This window comes from Ictalurus furcatus, chromosome 9 (genome assembly GCF_023375685.1).
Source record: "Ictalurus furcatus strain D&B chromosome 9, Billie_1.0, whole genome shotgun sequence".
In the NCBI taxonomy this organism is placed as follows: Eukaryota; Metazoa; Chordata; class Actinopteri; order Siluriformes; family Ictaluridae; genus Ictalurus; species Ictalurus furcatus.
Genome location: NC_071263.1, coordinates 9093985 through 9117685, shown reverse-complemented (window position 1 = coordinate 9117685; position 23701 = coordinate 9093985). Strand labels below are relative to the sequence as shown.

The 23701-nt window shown below is 39.4% G+C and overlaps 2 protein-coding genes across 6 annotated transcripts in view; one reads left to right on the top strand and one right to left on the bottom strand.

Moving 5' to 3' along the window:
* Positions 1-16152, bottom strand: part of inf2 (inverted formin 2) — a 47081-nt gene extending 30929 nt beyond the window's left edge. For 3 of the 4 annotated variants that reach the window (XM_053632400.1, XM_053632401.1, XM_053632402.1), the window contains exon 1: positions 15871-16125. The gene's annotated coding sequence lies outside the window, so the exon portion shown is untranslated. Of the gene's footprint in view, positions 1-15870 lie in introns of all 4 variants that reach the window. The other variant, XM_053632403.1, reaches the window with a different exon arrangement.
* Positions 16153-22682: 6530 nt separating this feature from the next.
* Positions 22683-23701, top strand: part of dnajc17 (DnaJ (Hsp40) homolog, subfamily C, member 17) — a 58800-nt gene continuing 57781 nt past the window's right edge. For both annotated transcript variants that reach the window (XM_053632718.1, XM_053632717.1), the window contains exon 1: positions 22683-22838. In XM_053632718.1, the coding sequence (XP_053488693.1) occupies positions 22761-22838 (78 nt within the window). In that variant the 5' untranslated portion in view covers positions 22683-22760. The remainder of the gene's footprint in view (positions 22839-23701) is intronic.

Genomic DNA, 23701 nt, shown 5'->3' with positions numbered 1-23701 from the left:
CAGACTTCATATAATTGAAGGAACGATGAATGGAGCCCTTTACCGGGAGATTCTTGAGAAGAATCTGCTGCCATCCACCAGGATGTGGTAAAGAAGATGAGATGTGTGTAGACCTTCCAGCAGGACAACAATCCAAAGCATACAGCAAAGGAAACTCTCAATTGGTTTCAGAGAAAAAAATCAAGGCGTTAGAATGGCCCAGTCGATCACCTGACTTCAATTCAATTGAACAAGATTTAAAGACAATATGTTTAGAAGAATGGACCAAAATCACATCTGAATACACCGGCCGATTAATTTCTTCATACAGGAAGTGTCTTGAAGCTGTCATTACAAACAAAGACTTCTCCACTAAGTATTAAATAAATTTCAGTTAGCATGTTCAAGTCTTTTTTCCTGTGTCATTCCTCTTTGTTACACATAACTTTATTTATGGATTTTAATGTTGTGAATTCTTTATATTTCTGGATTTCTTGAGTTAATACTGATGTCTGGTGAAAATTTCCTGTGAATAGCCTCACTGGAAATATATTTACTGAAAAATTTTTTGACGCGTCCAATACTTATTTCCCCAAGAGTATAGTGTATGCGTTTGCGGCTAAAATTAGTTGTGAAGGCAGAAAAATGGGCGTTGACATAGCTAGGTAATTATAGTGTTAAAAGTAGCATAGCTATCGGTTTACCTTTTGATGTTGGAACATTAGCCAAATACAGTTTTCCTTATACATACATTAGGATTTCTTCAATCACATAAGCTAGCTAGTTATATACAGTATGTACAGTATGTTGTGGGTAACCTGTTAGTACATTAGCATTAGTTCTTGTTACTAACTAAATATTTCAAGTCTCACCTACATATATCAGGGTCAGAATGTCCCTCAGTGACAAAGATTATCTCAGCCTGTTTGCAGATGAGACGTTACATAAAAGGATCATTTAAGTTTTCCAAAAATCTGTTCACATACTGGAGGTAAACAGATATAGTCACTTTTCAAAAAACTACACTGTGGTGCAATTGGAGGAAGTGACACTGTGGCTCAGCGAATCTTCCAGCAAATCTCTGCAGGGTGTACTGTCAGCTGCAGAAGACAAGGGGTTCGACCCACAGTACAAACAGAGGGAGTGCATTTCACACTACTTATCACATTTAACCAAATTCAGTGTTAGTTGTTTTGAATGCTGGGAAAGATGTAATATTAAGTCTGTTGTTCCAGAACTAACATGAATTAATTTAGAGGTTGCATATACGCAAATGTCTATCCTAAAAGGTTATGACAGGGTCATGCTGGTATTTTTTTGGGGAGGTGGGGTGGGGGACGGGGGGGTTGCTCTGCTTTACTCCTATGGTGTAGGGTTAGGTATCATTTTGTTTAGTTACAGCTACATGCATACTGCCATTTGCATTTTACTATGGCATGAGTTCAAACAGAAGATGGTTTAAGTACAGACTCATCGGTACATTCCAAAACTGCAACAGCGTAGTTAAGCAAACACCACCAGATCTGAATGGGATCAAAGAATGTCCCTGGAAGAAATGAACACTTGGTAATATCTGCTAACACAAAAGTATTTGCTTGTATGTACTGTATATAAGGGAGTATGTTTGAGAGTGAATCACGTGAAAGAACCTGACATCTAGTGATGTGGCTGATGCCATTTTGTACCACCCAGTTTACATATTCCAGTAATCTCTACCCCTATCGTTCTGCCTTGCTTTCTCCAACAGGTCGATAAACTTTCTCCTGTACGTGTCTCTACTTGATTTGTTCTTGGCAAGTTGTACCCAGCTCTGATTTCTTCTGTGAAGAATTGAAAGTATTAATGATTACCAGGGAACTTTAATGGCAAAGGCATGTCTATGTGGAGCTACTCACGTACTCACTTTTTTTTTTACCATCCAGTCAGGGTGGTGGTGTGTTTTCCTGTTTAATTGGATAATCCTTTATATGAAGAGGAGTATGATAATTGACATAGTTAATGCATTTACCCTGAAGGAAAAAAAAAATTTCCTCGGGCAAAAATATTCTTCTTAGTTTAAAGCTTGACACCTACCTGCAGTCCAGCAGGAGAGCCTTCTGACAGTCAACGCCATAACTTCAATACCTCATTACACACAAATGAGTGGCTATAGAAATCCATATTAAGCAACTGACTGATCCTTATCCTGACAAAGCTCAAGTGGAATTATAGAAAAGCAGCAGGTTAGGGTATTGGCTCTACCTGTACCTAACATTATTATCCTGACATGGATATTAGGATGCCTTCCCTTGTCTGTGGTTTGAACAAAGTACCGGACTGGCTGATTTCACATTTGACATAACCTGTTATGTTGGTTTTCACCATCTGAAAGGGCCATACCTTGATCTAAAAATATCCCTTTATATTGATTTTGGTTGACACAATTAAAATGTTTCTTGTTTTGTCGGTCACTGTTATTGTTGAGTGTCCCGCCTTGTACAAGTGTACAGATTTCACTATAAAACGATACTTGGTGGTGGAGTCAGTGGAGACATGTGCAAACTCACAAAGTTAAACTGGGCAACTGTTCCCATATCTTGGCCTTTAGGTTCAGATAATTAATGCATTTCTGTTGAGGTTTGTTACTCTCTGATGATTTGAAGAACAACCTGACAGAAGCCAAACATTACAGCTGTTTGACCAAAAGAACTAACACTACTAATAATCCATTCAAGATAATAGCTAATCATTGTGTTTATCCTTATCACTTGCATATAGTAGCAATATTGTTTTTCTTATGTTTTGGCCAAACTGTGTCTCAGGAGGTAGGTCTGTAAAAACGCACCTAATAGGGAAAAGTAGTTCCAGATTTGTTGGGGCAAGAAATGTAAATGAAACCTCTGCTTCGTTTAAAATCTGTTTCTTTAAAGGACCGGCTTCAAAGACATGCATGCCTGTAAGCTATTACAATGTTACAACAACTAATACAAAATTACCACAGTGTTGCAGTAATATTCTCCTGGTTTCCAGATTGAAAGCTAAAATTACTATTAAATTGCTATTTATTATACATCCCTGCTAAAAAAAAAACCAACTATAAGAAACCATCACAAAAATTCTAATGGTTTCCACTATCAGCTAAACATTAAAACCATTACCATTATTGGTTCTTAATGGTATCCACTAAACATAACATGCCACCAACAAAAGGCAACAAATTATGAGTAGAGACCCACAGGGACCACTACAGTTTCCATTAAAACTAATACAATTCCATTTATAACCATTAGAACTGTTATAAATTCTATGAGGGTTTTTTCAGCAGGGATACACAAGCAGAAAAATGAAAAACATGGATAGACATAAACCCTGACATTGCACACCTCTTTGTTTGTTTATAACTTGCTGTCACACACTGTTATGTCTGAAAGATTAGAAAATTACAAGATTGTGTTGTGGTATATGGAAGAGTTGTGGGAATTAGAAGTTTGTAATTACTATACTTTTGATATGACATAAGTGCAATATAATTATGTTAAATCCTTATGCAATCAAAATGCAAAGACATTTGTCTTTTATAGGACAAAACGTTTAGATATAGACTCTTAATCCTGTAAGCTTGGCCATGTTTCATGTGTGTGCAGTGAAACATGGCCAAGCTTAATATATTAGTAGATCTCACAGAACATCTGTGGCTGGAGTAGATGGGAGTAATTTTATGGTTCATTTCACAACATCTCTTTAACTCAAGTTCTTAGTCATTTGTTCCCTTCATGCACATGCATTTACCCAGAATGCAATGCACTAGACTCCTATTCAGAGTCACTAGACGTCTCTCTTACTCATCCACCCTTCATGTTAGCAATGGAAAAATGTGCTGGGTTTAAACTTTTATTTACACTAAACATGAATATAAAATACTTCTAAGAGAATATCAGTATCAAAACCTGCATCACTGCAAACAAGCAACAAGTTTTCCCTTGAGGGCTTAAGGAACGATCTCATGTCATGTGACAGAGAATCACCTCATGACTACAATTTTTGTTCCAGTCCCAGCATTAAAAACACGACTCATTTGCAGTTGTTTATCAATTCTGACACAGTATTCAGCCATGCTCGAATGGGAAGCTAGAATTAATGGAATTGGGTGCAAACCAAACGTATGTACTGTATATCCACAGGTATTGCAACAGCTGTGAGCAAAATGAGAATATTACCAAATGAGAGTTTTGGTGTAAAACTTCCTGCTATTTTGAGAAAGATGTACTCATGCAGGAAATTTCATAAGCTTGGAAATAATGAGCTGTTATAGCACAGCTCTCTACACTGAAGTTAATCTCTACTACATCAAGATTTTTGAGCTGACCTAACAGATTCTAGACTTCTGACTAGCACATGAAAGAGGGAACATTTCTTCTTGCTTCACTCAGTTCAAGTCCACTTCTTGATAAAAAAAATTCACTGTATTTTTTTTGCTCCATTGTCCCAAAGTATGCTTTTTTAGTTACTACTGCAAAAGTGGAATAATTGACCTTTTATTATTTTCTATACTCCCTTAGTGGCTTAATGCTTAACACGTTTCCCTTGCACCTCCAGGGTCAGGGTTCGACTGTGTGCGGAGTTTGCGTGTTCACCCCGTACTACCGGGGGTTTCCTACGGGTACTCCGGTTTCCTCCCCCAGTCCAAATACATGTGTTGTAGGTTGATTTGCATCTCTAAATTGTCCGTAGTGTATGTGTGAGTGTGTGCGCAGTTGTGCCTTGCGATGGGTTGGCACCCTGTCCCGGGATTCCCCACTTTCTGCCCCGAGTTCCCTGGGATAGGCTCCAGGCTTCCCTGTGACCCTGTGTACGATAAGCGGTACAGAAAATGGATGGATGGATTTTCTTGGCCCACAAGTCCAGATTAAGTCACATAGATACCCAGTGTTTATAGTTCCCAGCATTTTAAACATTTAGTTTTCTTGCATCATGTCATTTACTAAGTTTTATGTGGTTTACTCTTTCTTTTCTTGTATATTGTGGTTATGATGCATTTACTTTATTTGCTACATTGACACCTTTATTCTTAGTTCAAATGAATTTGTCATGATTTCCCCTTGAGTCAGCGCTGCAGTATTGCAGTGTGCTTGGAAAACCAAAAAACATGTGCGTGCACGAGCCAGGTGCGCGAGCGCTTAAGGAACGCACAGTTTTCGGTCTTTCATGACAGTGACTTTGTTTACATTGGACACCTGCTTTTGTTATGGTTATGTTCTGACTCCGCCCCTGTTTTATCATTGGTTGTTTCCCGTGTGTGTGACATTATTGTTTTCAGCTGCCCGTGTTTAACCCAGGATTACGTTCGTCATTTAAACCCCTTGTGTCTCTGTGCAAATTGCATAGTATTGAGTTTATCTCCTTACCAAGCGGTTCTTTGTTTCTCGTTTCTCACTTCGATTCTTGTTATTTGACCTTGTTTCTTGTTTCTCGTTTTGATTCTAGCCTCACCCCATTTATGCCTGTTTGTAGATCGCCTGACCTTTTGCATGTTATTCGACCATGCTTTGGATTTCTGTTTTGGATTTGTCTGCGTATCTCTCTAATAAAGTCTTTTACTGCAATTGCATCCGTCCTCAACTCCGTCACGTTCTGGAACGTGACAGAATTTAACCGTAATATACCAAATTTTGCGTACATTCATTTATTTTTCATAAATTAAATATTAATGCTAAAATATTATGAATCATTTATTCATCTTAAGTAACTGTTTTATCCTTGTCAGGGTCGTGGAGCATACTGAACACCACACAAGTAGGGCACCATGCACACACACACACACACACACACACACACTTATTCAATTTATCATAGCTAATCCTCCTACTGGCATGTTTATGAGAGGAGTGAGGGACCTGTGAATGCAGAGGAAACCTACATGGACATGAGGAGAACGTGCACAGAAACTCCACACAGACAGTAACCCGGCTCACGATGGAACCCAGGACCCCAGAGCTGTAAGTCAGCAGCACTGTTCTTTTCATGTGCATGTGCTTTTTGAATAAATAAACATGATTAACAGTCATCTACAAGGCTCCGATTGATCCAAACACTCCATTAAAATTTCCCCACAAGTAAACATCACCTAAAAGGACATTGCATTTAGCCTTAAAAGGTACCAAAACACACCAAACCTTATAACATTTCATCTTTGAAAGGAAAAGCTGAAGATGTCTAAAAAGTGACCTAACGAAGTAGAGGTTGGCCAAAAAGCATGTCATGTAAGCAACAAAGCAACACCACACAGCACACAATATACTGAACATCATGTAAACAAGTGAACAGGGTGCTCATTGTGCATATCTGATGCTGAGTAATGGGAACAAGCTAAGCAGTGAACACAAAAGCCCAGCCTGCAACGGAATATACAAGCACTTTAGCAGCAGTGGATTTACTCTGGACAATGAGGTACTTATGTCAGAATGAATGCCAACTATGTTAAAAATTCTATATGAGTTAACCCTGGTTCATCACCGCTCCCGTTTTCTCTTCAGTTTAATCCAATCACGAATAACACACCAAAGCTTCTACTGTCATTTTTCCCCATACATTCATTAACTGCTAAATCCTGGTCAGGGTCACAGTGGATCTGGAGCATCCCGGGAGCATCCTGGGAACACTGGGTACGAAGTGGGACTACAATTTGGATGAGATGCCAGTCCATTGCAGGGCACCATACACATATACATTTACACCTAAGGGCACTTTTGAGTAGCCAAACTACCTACTAGCATGTTTTGCGAGAAAACCAGAGAACCTAGAGCAAACCCATGCAGAAAACATGTTCAACTCCGGACAGATCACAGTAAGCAGAGCTCAGGATCGAACCAGGGACTGAGGTTGCAGCACTACCCACCACACCACCCAGCCGCCCTCCTCCGCACCGTCTGTCACAGGTGCCAATAACGAAACATTAGCTAAACCTTACACCCAACTTAGAACACTTCTTCTTAAAAAGGACAGGCTGAAGAAGTCTATCAGTATCTTCCTAAGGCATAAAGAAAGAAAGGTTAACCAAGAAGCATGGAGCGTAAGCAACAGTACAGAGCCCGCAATCTATTTAGCATCATATAAACAAGCATGCGTGATAATTCTCCTAAATTAAATGTATGCAATGCAATTTGAGCAAAAAAAAAAATCACTTCTGAATAACAGAACAAAACAAATACATGAGCATGCTGTTCATCCTTTTTCAGTAAGCCTGTGTAAAAAGCATTTTTGGATCCTTACGGAAAAATGGACGCATGCCAGTTGGCACTTTTGCTCAGCCTGCTTCTCTGTTGCAGCCAGTAAGTGCTTGGTGATGCCCACGCAAAGCGTTACTGCAGCCTCTTTCCAGACAATACCTCTTTACAGCAAAAACTAGCAATGCCCTGGTTTTAATCATGCGTTTGGGTGCTGGTTCTGCTTCTGACACTGGGTTTGGGTGTTGGCTGACAAAGCTTTATTCAAATACACACCAACAGCAATAGCAAAGTCATGCATTTGGTCAAGTCTGGCATGTGTTTCCAATTGCTCCGAATGAAAAAGGAGTTAAGAACCACCTATATAATACATTAGTATTATAAAGGTGGTTAATTAGTAACTGAAGAAAAGGAATTAGGCTTATTTCTTAACTGCTGGACTGACACTGAAATGCACACGGCAGCAAGCATTCACATAGTCTTTAATCACTTATTTAAGACTATTTGGGAGATTAGATTATACTAACTGGCTTTTTAATTGACACATACGGTACAAAGATACATACTAAAGGTACAAAAGCTGTACTTGAGGGCACCACCCCGGTGACAAGGAATGATCCAGTTTAGTACTACTTTCAGGAGGTATTGCTTGCTCAAATGCTTTCATTTTTACAGGATGTAAGGACTTCCATGCAGTGCCGAGCGCTTCCTTTTTGAGCAGTGGACAATGCTGAAAAAGGAAACATGTTACCATGACAACAAAGTTGTGTTGTTTCTCTTTTTGGCTCCATGTCTCATGTGTTCCTCCACTGAAATACAACCACTTGAGAAAGAAAAAATGCTATTCGTTGTCACAAGTTGAATACAGTGAGGGAAAAAAGTATTTGATCCCCTGCTGATTTTGTACGTTTGCCCACTGACAAAGAAATGATCAGTCTATAATTTTAATGGTAGATTTATTTGAACAGTGAGAGACAGAATAACAACAAAAAAATCCAGAAAAACGCACGTCAAAAATGTTATAAATTGATTTGCATTTTAATGAGGGAAATAAGTATTTGACCCCTCTGCAAAACATGACTTAGTACTTGGTTTAAAAACCCTTGTTGGCAATCACAGAGGTCAGACGTTTCTTGTAGTTGGCCACCAGGTTTGCACACATCTCAGGAGGGATTTTGTCCCACTCCTCTTTGCAGATCTTCTCCAAATCATTAAGGTTTCGAGGCTGACGTTTGGCAACTTGAACCTTCAGCTCCCTCCACAGATTTTCTATGGGATTAAGGTCTGGAGACTGGCTAGGCCACTCCAGGACCTTAATGTGCTTCTTCTTGAGCCACTCCTTTGTTGCCTTGGCTGTGTGTTTTGGGTCATTGTCCTGCTGGAATACCCATCCACGACCCATTTTCAATGCCCTGTCTGAGGGAAGGAGGTTTTCACCCAAGATTTGACGGTACATGGCCCCGTCCATCGTCCCTTTGATGCGGTGAAGTTGTCCTGTCCCCTTAGCAGAAAAAAAACCCCAAAGCATAATGTTTCCACCTCCATGTTTGACAGTGGGGATGGTGTTCCAGGGGTCATAGGCAGCATTCCTCCTCCTCCAAACACGGCGAGTTGAGTTGATGCCAAAGAGCTCCATTTTGGTCTCATCTGACCACAACACTTTCACCCAGTTGTCCTCTGAATCATTCAGATGTTCACTGGCAAACTTCAGACGGACATGTATATGTGCTTTCTTGAGCAGCGGACCTTGCGCGCGCTGCAGGATTTCAGTCCTTCACGGCGTAGTGTGTTACCAATTGTTTTCTTGGTGACTATGGTCCCAGCTGCCTTGAGATCATTGACAAGATCCTCCCGTGTAGTTCTGGGCTGATTCCTCACTGTTCTCATGATCACTGCAACTCCACGAGGTGAGATCTTGCATGGAGCCCCAGGCCGAGGGAGATTGACAGTTCTTTTGTGCTTCTTCCATTTGCGAATAATCGCACCAACTGTTGTCCCCTTCTCACCAAGCTGCTTGGCAATGGTCTTGTAGCCCATTCCAGACTTGTGTAGGTCTACAGTCTTGTCCCTGACATCCTTGGAGAGCTCTTTGGTCTTGGCCATGGTGGAGAGTTTGGAATCTGATTGATTGATTGCTTCTGTGGACAGGTGTCTTTTATACAGGTAACAAACTGATATTAGGAGCACTCCCTTTAACAGTGTGCTCCTAATCTCAGCTCGTTACCTGTATAAAAGACACCTGGGAGCCAGAAATCTCTCTGATTGAGAGGGGGTCAAATACTTTTTTCCCTCATTAAAATGCAAATTAATTTATAAAATTTTTGACATGCGTTTTTCTGGATTTTTTTGTTGTTATTCTGTCTCTCAGTGTTCAAATACAACTACCATTAAAATTATAGACTGATCATTTCTTTGTCAGTGGGCAAACGTACAAAATCAGCAGGGGATCAAATACTTTTTTCCCTCACTGTATGTCCTGTACGGTGAAGCTGACACTGCAGCAGTATGAGGCCGAATGGTCTCTTGGGTGTTAGCCTGATCAAATCGTTTCTGGTCACGTTGTGTTTGTGACAAAGTCTTTAAAGATGTCAGTCAATTTGCAAGTATTCCTGAGCCTGATTTACTTGGATATCTAATATGCTCAAGAAGAAAAACTGTTCGTCACAAGTCAGGACATTCCGATGGGAAAACCTAATACACCCACAAGCACAGCCCCTGGGTTATATTGTTCTAGTCAGGAAATCAAGTGAAGATTTCTTGGAGCTTGGAGTTAACATTCCTAGTTATTTTTCCTTCACTCTCTGGTGCATTGGATTAAAGGGGATCATGGAAATGTGTCATCCTTCCTGTCTGAATGACTGTCCTGTCTTGATAGTACAATCTCAAAGAACAAACACCAGCCATTCTGCCCTCAAAACCACATAGACGGAAAAGAATTTCAGATAAAGTAAACTGTAATACTGAATCCTACTGCCAGTACATAGTGCATATCTGTTTTACTGACTCAGTATATTCCTACAAGCAGCTCTATTTGTATTAGCTTTTTGTTGCGAGCCTGCACACCCTGTTGCATTTGTTTTACTCTGTGTTTGCACGACCATAATGATACACTGAAACCCTGCACTTTTACTTTCTACTGCGCTGGGTAGCATTGTTGCCTCCATGTTCAGTCCAGGTTCCTCCCACCTACAACGAACATGCCAGTAGGTGGACTGGCTAAACTAAATTGATCATATGTGCATGGTGCGCTACGATGGACTGGTGCCCCATGCAGGGTGTGTCCCTGTCTTGTATGCAGTGCTGCTGGAATAGGCTCCAGATCCACCACCACCCTGACCAGGATAAAGCAGTTTGAGGATGAACGCTTGAAAGAATGAAAGAATGAATGCATAATAATGTCATGATTCTACAGCTATGGGGCGCACGGTGGCTTAGTGGTTAGCACGTTCGCCTCACACCTCCAGGGTCCGGGGTCCGGGGCCATGTATGTGCAGAGTTTGCATGTTCTTCCCGTGCTGCGAGGGTTTCCTCCGGGTACTCCGGTTTCCTCCCCCGGTCCAAAGACATGCATAGTAGGCTGATTGGCGTTTCTAAAGTGTCCGTAGTGTGTATGGACTGTGTATGGAGTGAGTATGGACTAGCACCGTGTCCAGGGTGTACCCTGCCTTGTGCCCGATGCTCCCTGGGATAGGCTCCAGGTTCCCCGTGACCCTGAAAAGGAGTAAGCGGTAGAAGATGGATGGATGGATGGATGGATTCTGCAGCTTGTACCTCCAAAGTATTGAGACTTCTGACACATGAACTGTACTGTACATTCAGCTGGCTCAAATTTGAAAGCACACATTCCCCATGTTTCACAGACACAGTTATACAGTATGTTTGGGTGTAAGTAGCTTACGCCTATCCTTTATAAAATATTTAGTGCATTGTTGCACAGTGGTATGGATGGGTGGTGGGTGATGCCTATTTGACGGACCGTCACTATATACTTCCTGTGTTAATTCTGCTCAAGTTTTCAGTACAGGTAAACAATTTTTTTTTTTTTTCAGATTTGCATGGGCCTTGAGTGTTACACCTGCACCGCATTCTCAGATTGGCTTAAACCCATCCTTAGACATGGACTTTCATGCTTTAATATTTCTGTATAACAGTATTAACTGCATGACAGAATGTTTATTCCGTATTAGACTCTGCATTCAGTCAACTCCATCATCTTCCAGTATTTGTGACATGGAGCGGCATTTAACAAGATTTTCTGCAGTTTTGTTTTGCTTTTTTCCACATTTAATGTATTGCTTGTAATTTTCTTTGAATTGCATAAATAACTTGCTTGACAGGTTTCTTTCCTAAACACTCAGTCATTGTTTTTAAGGAAGTAATTACTTAAATGAATGCCTGGAAAGAGTTGAGATGATAATGTCCTACTAGGCATGTTTAAACGAATCTATGTCAAGCAACTATAAAGGATATTGCATTCATATTTAAAATACACCACTGATTTAACTTTGTCAGATGGTATGTTCAGAGTTAAAAGCTTCTGAGACTGGTTTGTACAGCCAATAAAAGACTCTGCATGAGATTCATATAAAGCTGTACACATACTAGTAATCAAATGCTGAAAAGGACAATACCTTTCCAACAATTTAACTATAGTTTGAAATCAGTTAGATTAAGCTTTTAAACTGCAGCCAAACATTTTCTTAATCAAATCAACACACATTTGAACTTTGTCTGTTTTTTTTTTTTTTTTTTGATTACAACATAATATCATTCTAAACAGTAACTAATCCACTAGATGAAGCACTTGTGATGTACTATTTTGACATACTATAGTATTGCTAGTGTGTAATGTACGTTTCTACGGAATGTTCTAGCAAAGTTAACATCAACTCAAAATGATGACTACAAAAAGACGCTCTAGAATCCCATTCCTGCTGCAAAGTGGAAACCAAATCTGTTTCCAAAAGCCAAAAGTTTCCATAACCACTTAGGAGGGTTCATTTTTAGTAGACATCCATCTCCTCTCCCATGGTGGTAATACTTTTGATGGTGATGTTTATCATCGCTGCTATTTTGACTGTAGTTTGGATATAAAGTCTACAAAGTTCAATCCGATTCAGTTCTATTTATACAGTGCTTTCAACAACAGATACTGTCACAAAGCAGTGTTACAGATATCCAGGTGTATCCATTTTAATTTAGGTCTAGAACTCTAATGAGCAATCCAGTGGTGAGACTAGCGATGAATAACTCCCTGAAATGACAAAACCTTTAGGAAGGAACCTTTAGAGGAACCATACTCGAAAGGGAACCCAGCAGAACAACAGAGAGTGAAGTTCTAAGTCATTACTCTTCCAGAAATATATACAGTGTACTAAATTATACCGAGTGAGTTGAAAGGAACATCAGGGTCTTTATGATTATAGCAAGTGAAGTTGTCCACTGGAGAGTGGGTGAGATTTGGGCATATATTGTTTTTAGTAAGTGGAATCTTTAGGGTATCCAGGTGGGACCATCCACAGCATTCTTTAACGCATCCACTTAGGATCAGCGGTACCACTGCTATGCCAGACTGCAATAGATTGAATTGAAGTGAACTTTCGTTGTATTTATACATCTATACATACAGTGGGGTTCAAAGATTTGAGACCACTAGTGAAAATGCTTCTATTTTGCAGTCTTGTCTAATTTAGTATGACAGTTTTCATTACAAATGATATTTGTATGATAGACAAATGATAGACGACAACTTGAGTAAAAAGTAGAATCTTAGAAATATTTACATGATGTTTCTTAATGACAGCGTGACCTCAAGCTGGCATGGACTCTACAAGTTTGTGCAAAACCTTATGAACCATGTTTGATCAAATCCATCGGAGTGTGCTCTGATAGAAGAGATTAGGCATGAGGAAAATCTGTCCATTTGTACAAAGCAGTTAACATGGTCAATAGCACAAATTTGCTTTTATTATATAGACACCCAGATTTCCAATGTGATCTCAGACTTTTGGACCTCACTGTATATAGCTGTACACTGAAAAGGCATTTTTGCATATTGAAAATTGTTCGTGCCAGAGTACCAAGTGTCAGGATCAGTCATAAAGGTGAGGGGTCAAACAATGGCTCTCTGGCAGTCCTCTGGTTTGAATTAAAAACCTTCTGGTCACTAACAATGAAATTTAACAAAATTAAACTAATGCACACTCACCCAAACTGGACAGTTCAAGACTGATAAAAGACCAAGTGATATTTTGTTCTAATCTTCAATTGTCCAGAGGGTGAGCCTGTGCCCATTACAGCCAGTTTGATGCATGCTGAGATGCTTTTCTGCTCACCAAAGTTGTAATGAGTGATTATTTGAGTTACTATATTCTTCCTGGCAGCTTGAACCAATATGGCCATTTTCCCCTTACCTCTCCTATCAACAAGGCGTTTCCACCTACAGAACTGTCGCTTGCTCAGTGTTTTTTGTTTTTTAGCTCTCGAGACTGCTGTGTGTGGTGTTCCCAGGAGATCACCAGTATCTGAAATACTCAGCCCATCTGGTACCAACAACCATGCCACAATCAAAGTCCCAGTGATCACACTTTTCCACCATTCTGTAGATCTCCAAGAACAGGGTTGGTGACCATTGCTGATGGTTGGTGACTCCCCTTTCATTAGGTTAGAAGGGGAGTTTTTGCAGACTTATAAGAGAACCAATGACATGGCTTGTTTGAAAATAGAGTCGATTACAAATTATAGCGTAAACACAGTGGTAGCTCAGTGGTTAAGGCACTGGACTACTGACTGGAAGCAAGGTCATTAACCCTCAACTGTTTAGTTGTATAAATGTAAAATGTAATGTCCTTTTACTTCTGAAAGTCGCTCTGGATAAGGGTGTCTGACAAATGCTGTAAATATAAAAACAACTGGACAGAGAATTATACGTTTACTGTCCCTGTGTCACATTCAAAATTAATGTCTTATCTGTTCAGAGTCCATGGTGCTGGTCAATAGTGGTAATGTGAAGCAGGACTATGAAACAAAATATAACCACTTTCAATTGTCTTCATTCTATTAATGCTTAAGCATTAAAAGGTACCCGTTATTGCCACCTGGTCTTTCTATGAATAAGCAAATTTATACAACTGGATCTTCACAAATTTTAGTAATTTCAATTAAAACAGGAAGTCAGGACGGGACATGTTGAGTGGCTCCTCCCCCTTTTAAAATAGCCAATAAAGTTTAGCTTACCTCACAGCCCGGAAACGTGGATTTTTTTTTTTATAATGTTGGAGGCAGGACACTTCAGATTCTAAAGAGCATTTTCGTTGGACAGAAAATCTGATTAGAAGCTGAAGTGCAGAGTGATGTCATCACAATCGTTGATCCCTATTGGTGGTAGAGAGAGAGACTACACTTTTTGAATGCATACAGTATATCTTCTAAATGTGAATGTTGTCAATGTTTTGGAGCACACTAGCTTAAAGATAACCTAACATATTCATACCACAAAACTTCACTTTTGATTTCATATGGCGTTTTGATATAATATGACTCTGTTCCTGTTCTGATCGTAAAGCAAAACGTGATTGGTTGGAGCGAGACCGTGCTACGATTGGTCAGTGCAATGTGGAGGTTATTCAATTGGCTTGAGTAGACGGTGGGTCCAACTATTTGTGATTTGTGTGCACTCTTGATGCTAGAAATGTTTCAAAATCCACAAATGCACAGGACGTGATCCACAAATGCACAGGACGCGATCCACAAATGAATGCAAAGTTTTGTTTGTGACATAAAAACATATTTGTAAAAACAAATATCTTTTTTTTTTTCTCAATCTCATTTTATTGATTTAATTTATGTTTGTGAAACTACTAACATATTTGTGGCGCTCATTCAACAAAAACAAATTTGTGAATTTGTTAATTTTTTTTTTTTAATTTCTTTTTTTTTTTTTTTTACAAATCTCACTACATTTATTTGTGCGTCGTAATCTATTTATTTTTGAATTATGAAACAATTCTAACTCCATAATTTCATAGGGACTTTAAATACCCCTGATCAAGAGTGTCACACCCACAGGACAGTCTCCAAATGTTCGAGCCAAGCAGCTGGAAAACAGAATGGAGGCAGTGATCACGTGACCTGGGGTGTGAAGAATGTGTAGGCTGCTGATTCGCATCAAGCGCACACACACACACACACAGACAACATGTACACAGCGTGTCGCTAATAAATCAGCAAGACACAGATCAAAGATGCTGTCGAGACAAGATCTAGCCTACACGAATATAGATCCTGAGAAAGCCATCAGACCTGATGACATCACATCAGACCAGTGTTTCAGAGGAGACAGAAATCTAAACAGCTGCAGCAGATGTTTTTTTTTTCTCCTTCCATGTAAAATTCTGTTGTTTCTCTCCACAGGATACTCATATAGGTTAAAGTCATTATGATGATTCTGGCTGTATAGCTATATAAACTACTATTTACAGATGTCCAGCTCTAAAGTCTCTACAGGACACTCTTATAGCTAATGGAATAATAACGCTCTGGAAATGGCACATTTCATGACTTCAGCTTGCTAAATATGGCGAATTTTAGGTAAGTCGAGCTCGTGAAACTTCCGAAAGCGACTTCTCCCTGAATCGATCAGTTCTTTACGACAGCAAAGATAAGAGGCGAGAACAGGCAGCAGACTTACCTCTGGTTCATGAACGTGTTTCCTCCTACATCCACATTACAGCCAGGCGAGCTCCTTATGCTGCTATATCTCTACTGTGATGGAGCGGAGATGTGAGCCCATGATTCATACCATAGTCACACACACACACACACACACACACACACACACACACTCCACCCTCACTGGAACTGCCGGCTCATCAGGAATCACGTCCCGACGACTGCTGTGCTCTCTCTCTCTCTCTCTCTCTCTCTCTCTGTGTTTATATCTTGGTGGGTACCAAATGTCCTCACAAGATTAAGAATATTTCACAGATTTGACCTTGTGGGAACACTTCCCTGCTGAAAAATCCCCCTCAACAATAATAGAAACCCTCATCGAATTTGTAATGGTTTTAATGGGTATAATGGGAATTGTATTTGTTTTCAAAGAAACTGTAATAGTCCCTGTGGGTCTCTACTGGTAATTTGTTGCCTTCTTTTGGTGGCATATTATGTCTAGTGGTTACGGTAATGGTTTTAATTGGTTTGCTGATGGTTTGTAATGGTATTTGTAGTGGAAACCATTCAAATATTTTTGATGGTTTCTAATGTTTGGGGTGGGGGGCGGAGGGGGTTAGGATGCAAGTCACACTCGCGAATAAAAACAATTCAGAAGCATGTCCTGTGTTGCCCTGGCAGTGGCGTAACCAGAAATTAATTTCAGTAGATATTAGAAAATATACAAAATAACAATCACCATTGTTTTCCTGTTATGATGATATGATACAATTCATTTGGTAAGTGTGACACACTCGTGCATTTCAGGTGGATGTGAGACAACAGTAGTAGCGGTGATGATACAATTTTTTTTATTTAATCATTTAAAGCACAATTTACCATCAAACAATCTTTCCATGTCAATAATGTTATCTATATGACAGTTCCACTGAAAGTGATTAACTTGTTAATAATAGATTAATAGAATAATAAAGTACACTATATATTATAAATCCTGATCTCCTTTTCTTTTGCAGTAAACTCTGGCAAGCTACTTCAACTGCTCTCACCCAGACACTGCTCTTTCACACAGAAACAGAAAAAATGCATCATCCCAGTTGGCTAACCCTGTTTCTCACTACAGCAGCTGATATCCAATAAAATGTGATCAAACAAATGAATTCATTCATCTTTTTTTTTTTTTAAATAATCATTACAATAAATGTTATTAATGACATCATAACAACATAAAGTGAAGTGCTACTATGAAAGAAAATATAAATACTTTAAAATGTTTTAATAGTATTTATGAACGAATTGTTAATGTCTAAGCATTAAAAGGTAACTGTTATTGCCATATGTTCTTTCTAAAAATAAAGGACTTTTGGATCTCCATAAATATTAGTTTGTGGGCAGAATTTGAGTTTGACACCCCTGGTATATGTTGAAGTTGGCAGCTGGACACAAATATACACTGAAAGAAAAAAACCCAACTCACTTTCGGTAACACACACACACACACACTCATTCACACCTAGAGGTAATTTACAGCAGCTAGTTTTTGGGAGGTAGGAGGAAATCAGAGAAACTAGAGAAAATCCAAATGAACATGCACAGTCTGGAGCTCAGGATTGAATAGGGACCCTGGAGCTGTGAGTCAGCAACACTATTATTCCGCACTATAAGAATTTCATTCCACAGTGTTGGAATGCAAGCTACATTTTAAGCATTTTCCTTCAACACTGTGAGTGTTAGTGTTAACTTGCATACACAGTGTGGGCACTCCACCCTCACTGGCCACGTATCAGGATGTAGTACTTTTCACCATAAAACCAGCTGATCATAAATAAAAAGAATGATACATACAATTGGGTTTAATAGTGAATAAGTATTAGGCCTAGTGCACATTTACTAATGCAGACATTAGTAAATTAGGTGGTGATGAAACAAAAAACAAAACAAAACAAACACATTAGGTGGTGGTGATGAAAGAAAAAAAGTTCAATATTTATTCATTCTAATGGCTTTTAATTCCCTCATCTTTTTCTGATGTTTGATGAGATCTGAAGCTCTTGACCTGTATTTGCATGATTTTCTGAATTGCAGAAACAGTGGACGGTAAGTGTATATATGTGTATAAAAGCATGTTTTGGGTTTTAGCAGGGTGTATTCAGTAGAGATAGCGAGAAGATAGTAATGGAGACACAATCCTAACATTCTTCTCTTACAACATTTCTGCATTTTAGTGCATTGTGATATCAAAACAGGCTTTTTATCTGTTCACTCCTGAGACAAAAATGTGCCTCAAGCCAACACATGAGCGGAAGAGGGGCATGTTTTAAATGGCATGCTGGTGAGAGGAATGAATGGTATTTCCAGACTTCAGAACAAAACAGACAGCAGCAAAAGCTTTGTTTGAGGGAAATTCATGATGAAGCCTAAATACATCCATCCATCTTCTATACCGCTTATCCTTCCTTCAGGGTCACGGGGAAACCTGGAGCCTATCCCAGGGAGCATCGGGCACAAGGCGGGGTACACCCTGGACAGGGTGCCAATCCATCGCAGGGCACGCTCACATACACATTCACACACCCATTCATACACTACGGACACTTTGGACATGCCAATCAGCCTACCATGCATGTTTTTGGACTGGGGGAGGAAACCGGAGTACCCAGAGGGAACCCCCGCATCATGGGGAGAACATGCAAACTCTGCACATACAGGGCCACCGTGGGAATCGTACCCCCGACCCTGGAGGTGTGAGGCGAACGTACTAACCACTAGCACATAAATAGTAAATACCATGTTATAATGAAATATAAAATTTGTATTTAGTGTCAAACTATAAGAGTTTTGAATCAGAATCTTTTTTTTGGTCAAGTAAAATATCACTTATGAGAAATTTGACTTGACCATAAATTTTTACCAAACAAAAAATAATTTACGATAGATAGATAGATAGATAGATAGATAGATAGATAGATACCTGACCATTACATCCTTATGTGCTTAATCAACGTGCCAGTCCAGATTTAGTCCCCCTTTGCTGTTATATTCACCTCCACTCTTCCAGGAAGGATTGTGGCTAAATTTGTGCTCATTTAGCCACAAGAGCATTAATGAGGTCAGGAACTGATGTCGAGCGGGAATCTGCATTCCAGTTCATCCCAAAGGTGTTCAGTGGGGATGAGGTCAGAGTTTTGTCCAGGCCACTCGAGTTCTTCCACTCCAACCTTTATAAAACTCATCATGGACCTTACTTTGTGCAGTGGGGTATTGTCATGCTGAAACAGGTTTGGGCCTCTTAGTTCCAGTGAAGGGAAATTATAATGCGAAAGCATACAAGGACATCCTAGACAATTCCATGCTTCTACCTTTGAGGAAACAGTTTGGGGAAGAACTGAATAAGAAACTGAATTAACTTTACTTTTTGGTTGCTGTGCATCATCATCAAACCTTCATCAATCAATATCAAACAGCAGAAGAAACATCACATGGACAGTTCATATGCTACTAATAAAATAAGCTACTAATTAAATGAAAATGAAAACCTACTAATTAATGAAAGTGCAATAAATATACAGTGTATAAGTATTCACCATGTTTCCATTTCCATTTATTTCCATTTCTTAATGATTAATACAATGATGCACCATGGGATACTTAACATTTGAGAAGTTTTTTTTCATGTGTGTTGGGATCAAGGAAAACACTGAAATGTGCAGACCGGGGCACTCCAGGACCGGGATTGGAAATCTGTGCAGTAGTCCAATCCTGAGATGGACAATGGACTGAACAAGCACCTGAGTGACCTGATTGGAAGGAAATAGCAGGAATAAAGCAGAAACTCACATGACCGAGTCAGGTTAACAACATGGCAGAGAATGAGAATAATGATAATGATAATGAGTCTTTATTGATCACATATACACATGTACAATGAAATTCTTTTCTTCGCATACCCCAGCATGTCAGGAAGCTGGGGTCAGAGCGCAGGGTCAGCCATGATACAGCACCCCTGGAGCAGAGAGGGTTAAGGGCCTTGCTCAAGGGCCCAACAGTGGCAGCTGTGCAGTGCCGGGGCTTGAACCCCCGACCTTCCGATCAGTAAGCCAGAGCTTTAACGCCAGACCACCACTGCCCCATAAGTAGTTGTGTAGAATTACAACAAGGTTATTTAGTTTTTTTCGTTGAGGTACTAAACACACATCCCTATCTGAATCTGGCCCAGTTTACTGTGAATCAGGTCAGTTTAAGTATATGGTGCCATCTTCTGGGCGCATGCTGTTACTGCAACTTAACTGCGATGACCAGCTCGTTTTAATACTACTATTTCTACTACTGGTGCTTCTTCTTCTTCTTTTTCTTCTTCTTCTTCTTCTTCTTCTTCTTCTTCTTCTTCTTCTTCTTCTTCTTCTACTACTACTACTACGTCTACTACTAATACTACTACTACTACATCTACTACTACAGCTTCTGCTACTACTACTACTACTACTACAACTGCTGCTGCTTCTTCTACTACTACTGCTTCTACTACTACTACTACTACTACAACTTCTACTACTACTGCTTCTAATACTACTACTACTACTAGCTTTACTACAGCTTCTACTACTTCTACTACTACTTCTACTACTACAGCTTCTACCACTACTACTACTACTACTACTACTACTACTACTACGTCTTCTATTACAGCTTTTACTACTACTACTATTACTACTACTACTACTATTACTACTACTACGTCTTCTATTATAGCTTCTACTACTATTACTATTATTACTACTATTACTATTGTTGCTCCTCCTCCTCCTACTACTACTACTATTACGTCTTCTATTACAGCTTTTACTACTACTACTACTGCTTCTACTACTACGTCTTCTACTACAGCGTCTTCTACTACTACTACTACTACCATGTCTTCTATTACAGCTTCTACTACTACTGCTTCTACTACTACTACTAGCTTCACTAAAGCTTCTACTACTTCTACTACTACTGCTACTACTACTACTACTACTACTACTACTACTACTACGTCTTCTATTACAGCGTCTACTACTACTACTACTACTACTTTTACTACTACTACTACTACTACTACTACGTCTTCTATTACAGCTTTTACTACTACTACTACTACAGCTTCTACTACTATTACTACTATTACTATCGCTGCTCCTACTACTACTGTTTCTACTACTACCATGTCTTCTACTACAGCGTCTTCTTCTACTACTACTACTACTTCTAATAATACTACCACTACTACCACTACTACGTCTTCTATTACAGCTTATACTACTATTACTACTATTACTATTGCTGCTTCTACTACTACTGTTTCTACTACTACCATGTCTTCTGCTACAGCGTCTACTACTTCTAATACTACTACTACTATTGCTGCTTCTTCTACTACTACTATTACTGCTTCCAATACTACCACTAATACTGCTTCTACTACTACTTCTACTACTACTACTACTACTACTACTACTACTACTACTACTACTACTGAACAGGGATCGTTTTGACAATGTTGTCATCTGTACATGAAACTCTTAAAAAATGCAAAGGAAAAACTTTTCCATTTTTAGGACATCGTTATCATGTAAACGTACCCTTAGTAATACAGAATCGAAAAAATTAAAATGAGGAGTACAGTGGGATTTCTTGGGTTCCAGCACACATAGGAGTTCAGGGGAATGAAGAGGCTGATTAAATGGCAAATACCCCCCAAAACGCTGAATATAGAAATGAAGACGAATTGGAAGTAATGTATGGAAGGGTGGAGTGTAAATATATAATTCAGCAAGGATTAATAAAACTATGGCAAAAAGAATGGGAAGAGGGAAATAAATGCAGACATTATTTTTCTTTTCAGCCAACAGTGAAACATTCAATAAATATAGGTTTAGGAAGGAGGGGTAGTGTGGCTATCACTAGACTAAGCTTGGGGGCACTGTGCATTGAATTACTGGCTGGCAATGGTTGGAAAGCATCCAGATGGCAGGTGCATACATCTAGAAGCAGAAACTGTGTGCCATGTATTAATGGACTGTGGCTTTCATTGTAAAGAAAGAAATCTCAGCTTTTGGAAGCTGGAGTTTCAAATGATTCCTTAAAATCAAGTAGTTATCAACTTTTTGGACTTTATATAAGGATATAATCAATTAAATATAATCGTGTACCTATTATGGTTTTTCAAATATTACCTTTCATGTAGTGTGTATATATAGCTTTTTGCAAATGTAAAAACGTCTGCAAAGTTTCAGAAATAAAAAAACGCAGGACAGACTGGGTTATTGTCTCCCAAAAGAAGGAAGCGATTTTGAACTGCTGAAACGAGTTGTTAGTGACTCCAGACTTTACTTCCTGCACTAACCTACGTAGGTTTGTAACAAAAAGCCCCGCCTCTGGTCTTCATGGGCTGCTCGCTGACAGAGGGATGATAGTGGGCATTTCCTTTTGACACACGCTGACAGCTGTAGACCAATCACAACAGACTGGGACATCGGACCAATCAAAGCAGAGTATGCTCTCTGAAAGGAGGATTTTAGAATGAATCATTTAGAACGGATCATTGAACGAGTCGTTTGTGATACTTGGGGGAAAAGTAATGCTGCATTATGAGCACATTAAAGTGTTTTTTGACCTTGGATGCATGTAAATCTATTGTATGAGACCTTTTAAAACAAAATTAGGCAGGTTTCAAAACTGTAATAGGGGCGCTTTATGCGGAGGTCTTCGAATGAACTGAAGAGGGCAGCGATACGCCCTGACGCTCCTAACAGCAGCAGCAGCAGCAGAAGAAGAAGACTGCTCGTAACCCGGAAGTGTTTAGTCTGTGATATATTTTCAAAATAGATTCACATATATTAACGTTTCAGTTGCGCTATTTAATTTAAAAAAATGGCTTCTACAAAAGAAATATTACAGATGGACCTGTACGCTTTACTCGGAGTTGAAGGAACAGCGACAGAGAAAGAGGTGCAGTAAAAAAAAAAAAGTCTGAAATGATAATTAAGACTCGTGTTAGTGAGTTAACTAGCAGTGTCCTGAGCGGCTGGTGTTTCTGATGGAGCTGATGTGTGAAATGACTGAAACACTGTGAAAGAGAGTTAATAAATCAACACCTCGCAGAAACTAGAGCAGATGCTGTGTTGGGTGTGGAGCTCAGGGCTGTTATACACTCTGTCACTGTGGCTGAAAGATTCTTCAACCTTCATGCATTTACTTATATGTTTATGTCTTCAAACATGACACAATGTAAGTAGATGAGGACTAATGATGGAAATAATTTTAGCTTAAAAAAAAACAAAAAACCAAAACAATAACCTGAAAGCAAGGCTCCTGATTTGTTTCTGCTTTTTAAAATAGTGAGTAGTTATTACTTTTATATTATGAGCTGCAAATGAATAGTAATTATAGCCAGTTACAGCACACTCTCAGAAATAAAGGTACCAAAGTACATTTCCTTGATCTGTGTACTATAGGTACAAAAGATGTAGGATTGTCAAAGGCACATGTTCTGTACCTTTAGCATATACACCGATCAATAACAATGTTATGGCGAAGGCTTACCCGTGTGGTCCGATCCCACAGAGGAGCTACTGTAGCACAGACTGCAGAAAAAGTTCATGCTGGTTGTGATAGAAAGGAGTCAGAACACACCGTATTCTGCATCACAGCTTGCTGTGTATAGGGTTGAGTAGAAGCAGACCGGTCAGAGTGCCCATGCTGACCCCTGTCCACCACCGAAAGCACCTACAATGGGTACGTGAGCATCAGAACTGGATCATGGAGCAATGGAAGAAGGTGGCCTGGTCTGATGAATCACGTTGTTTTCTTTT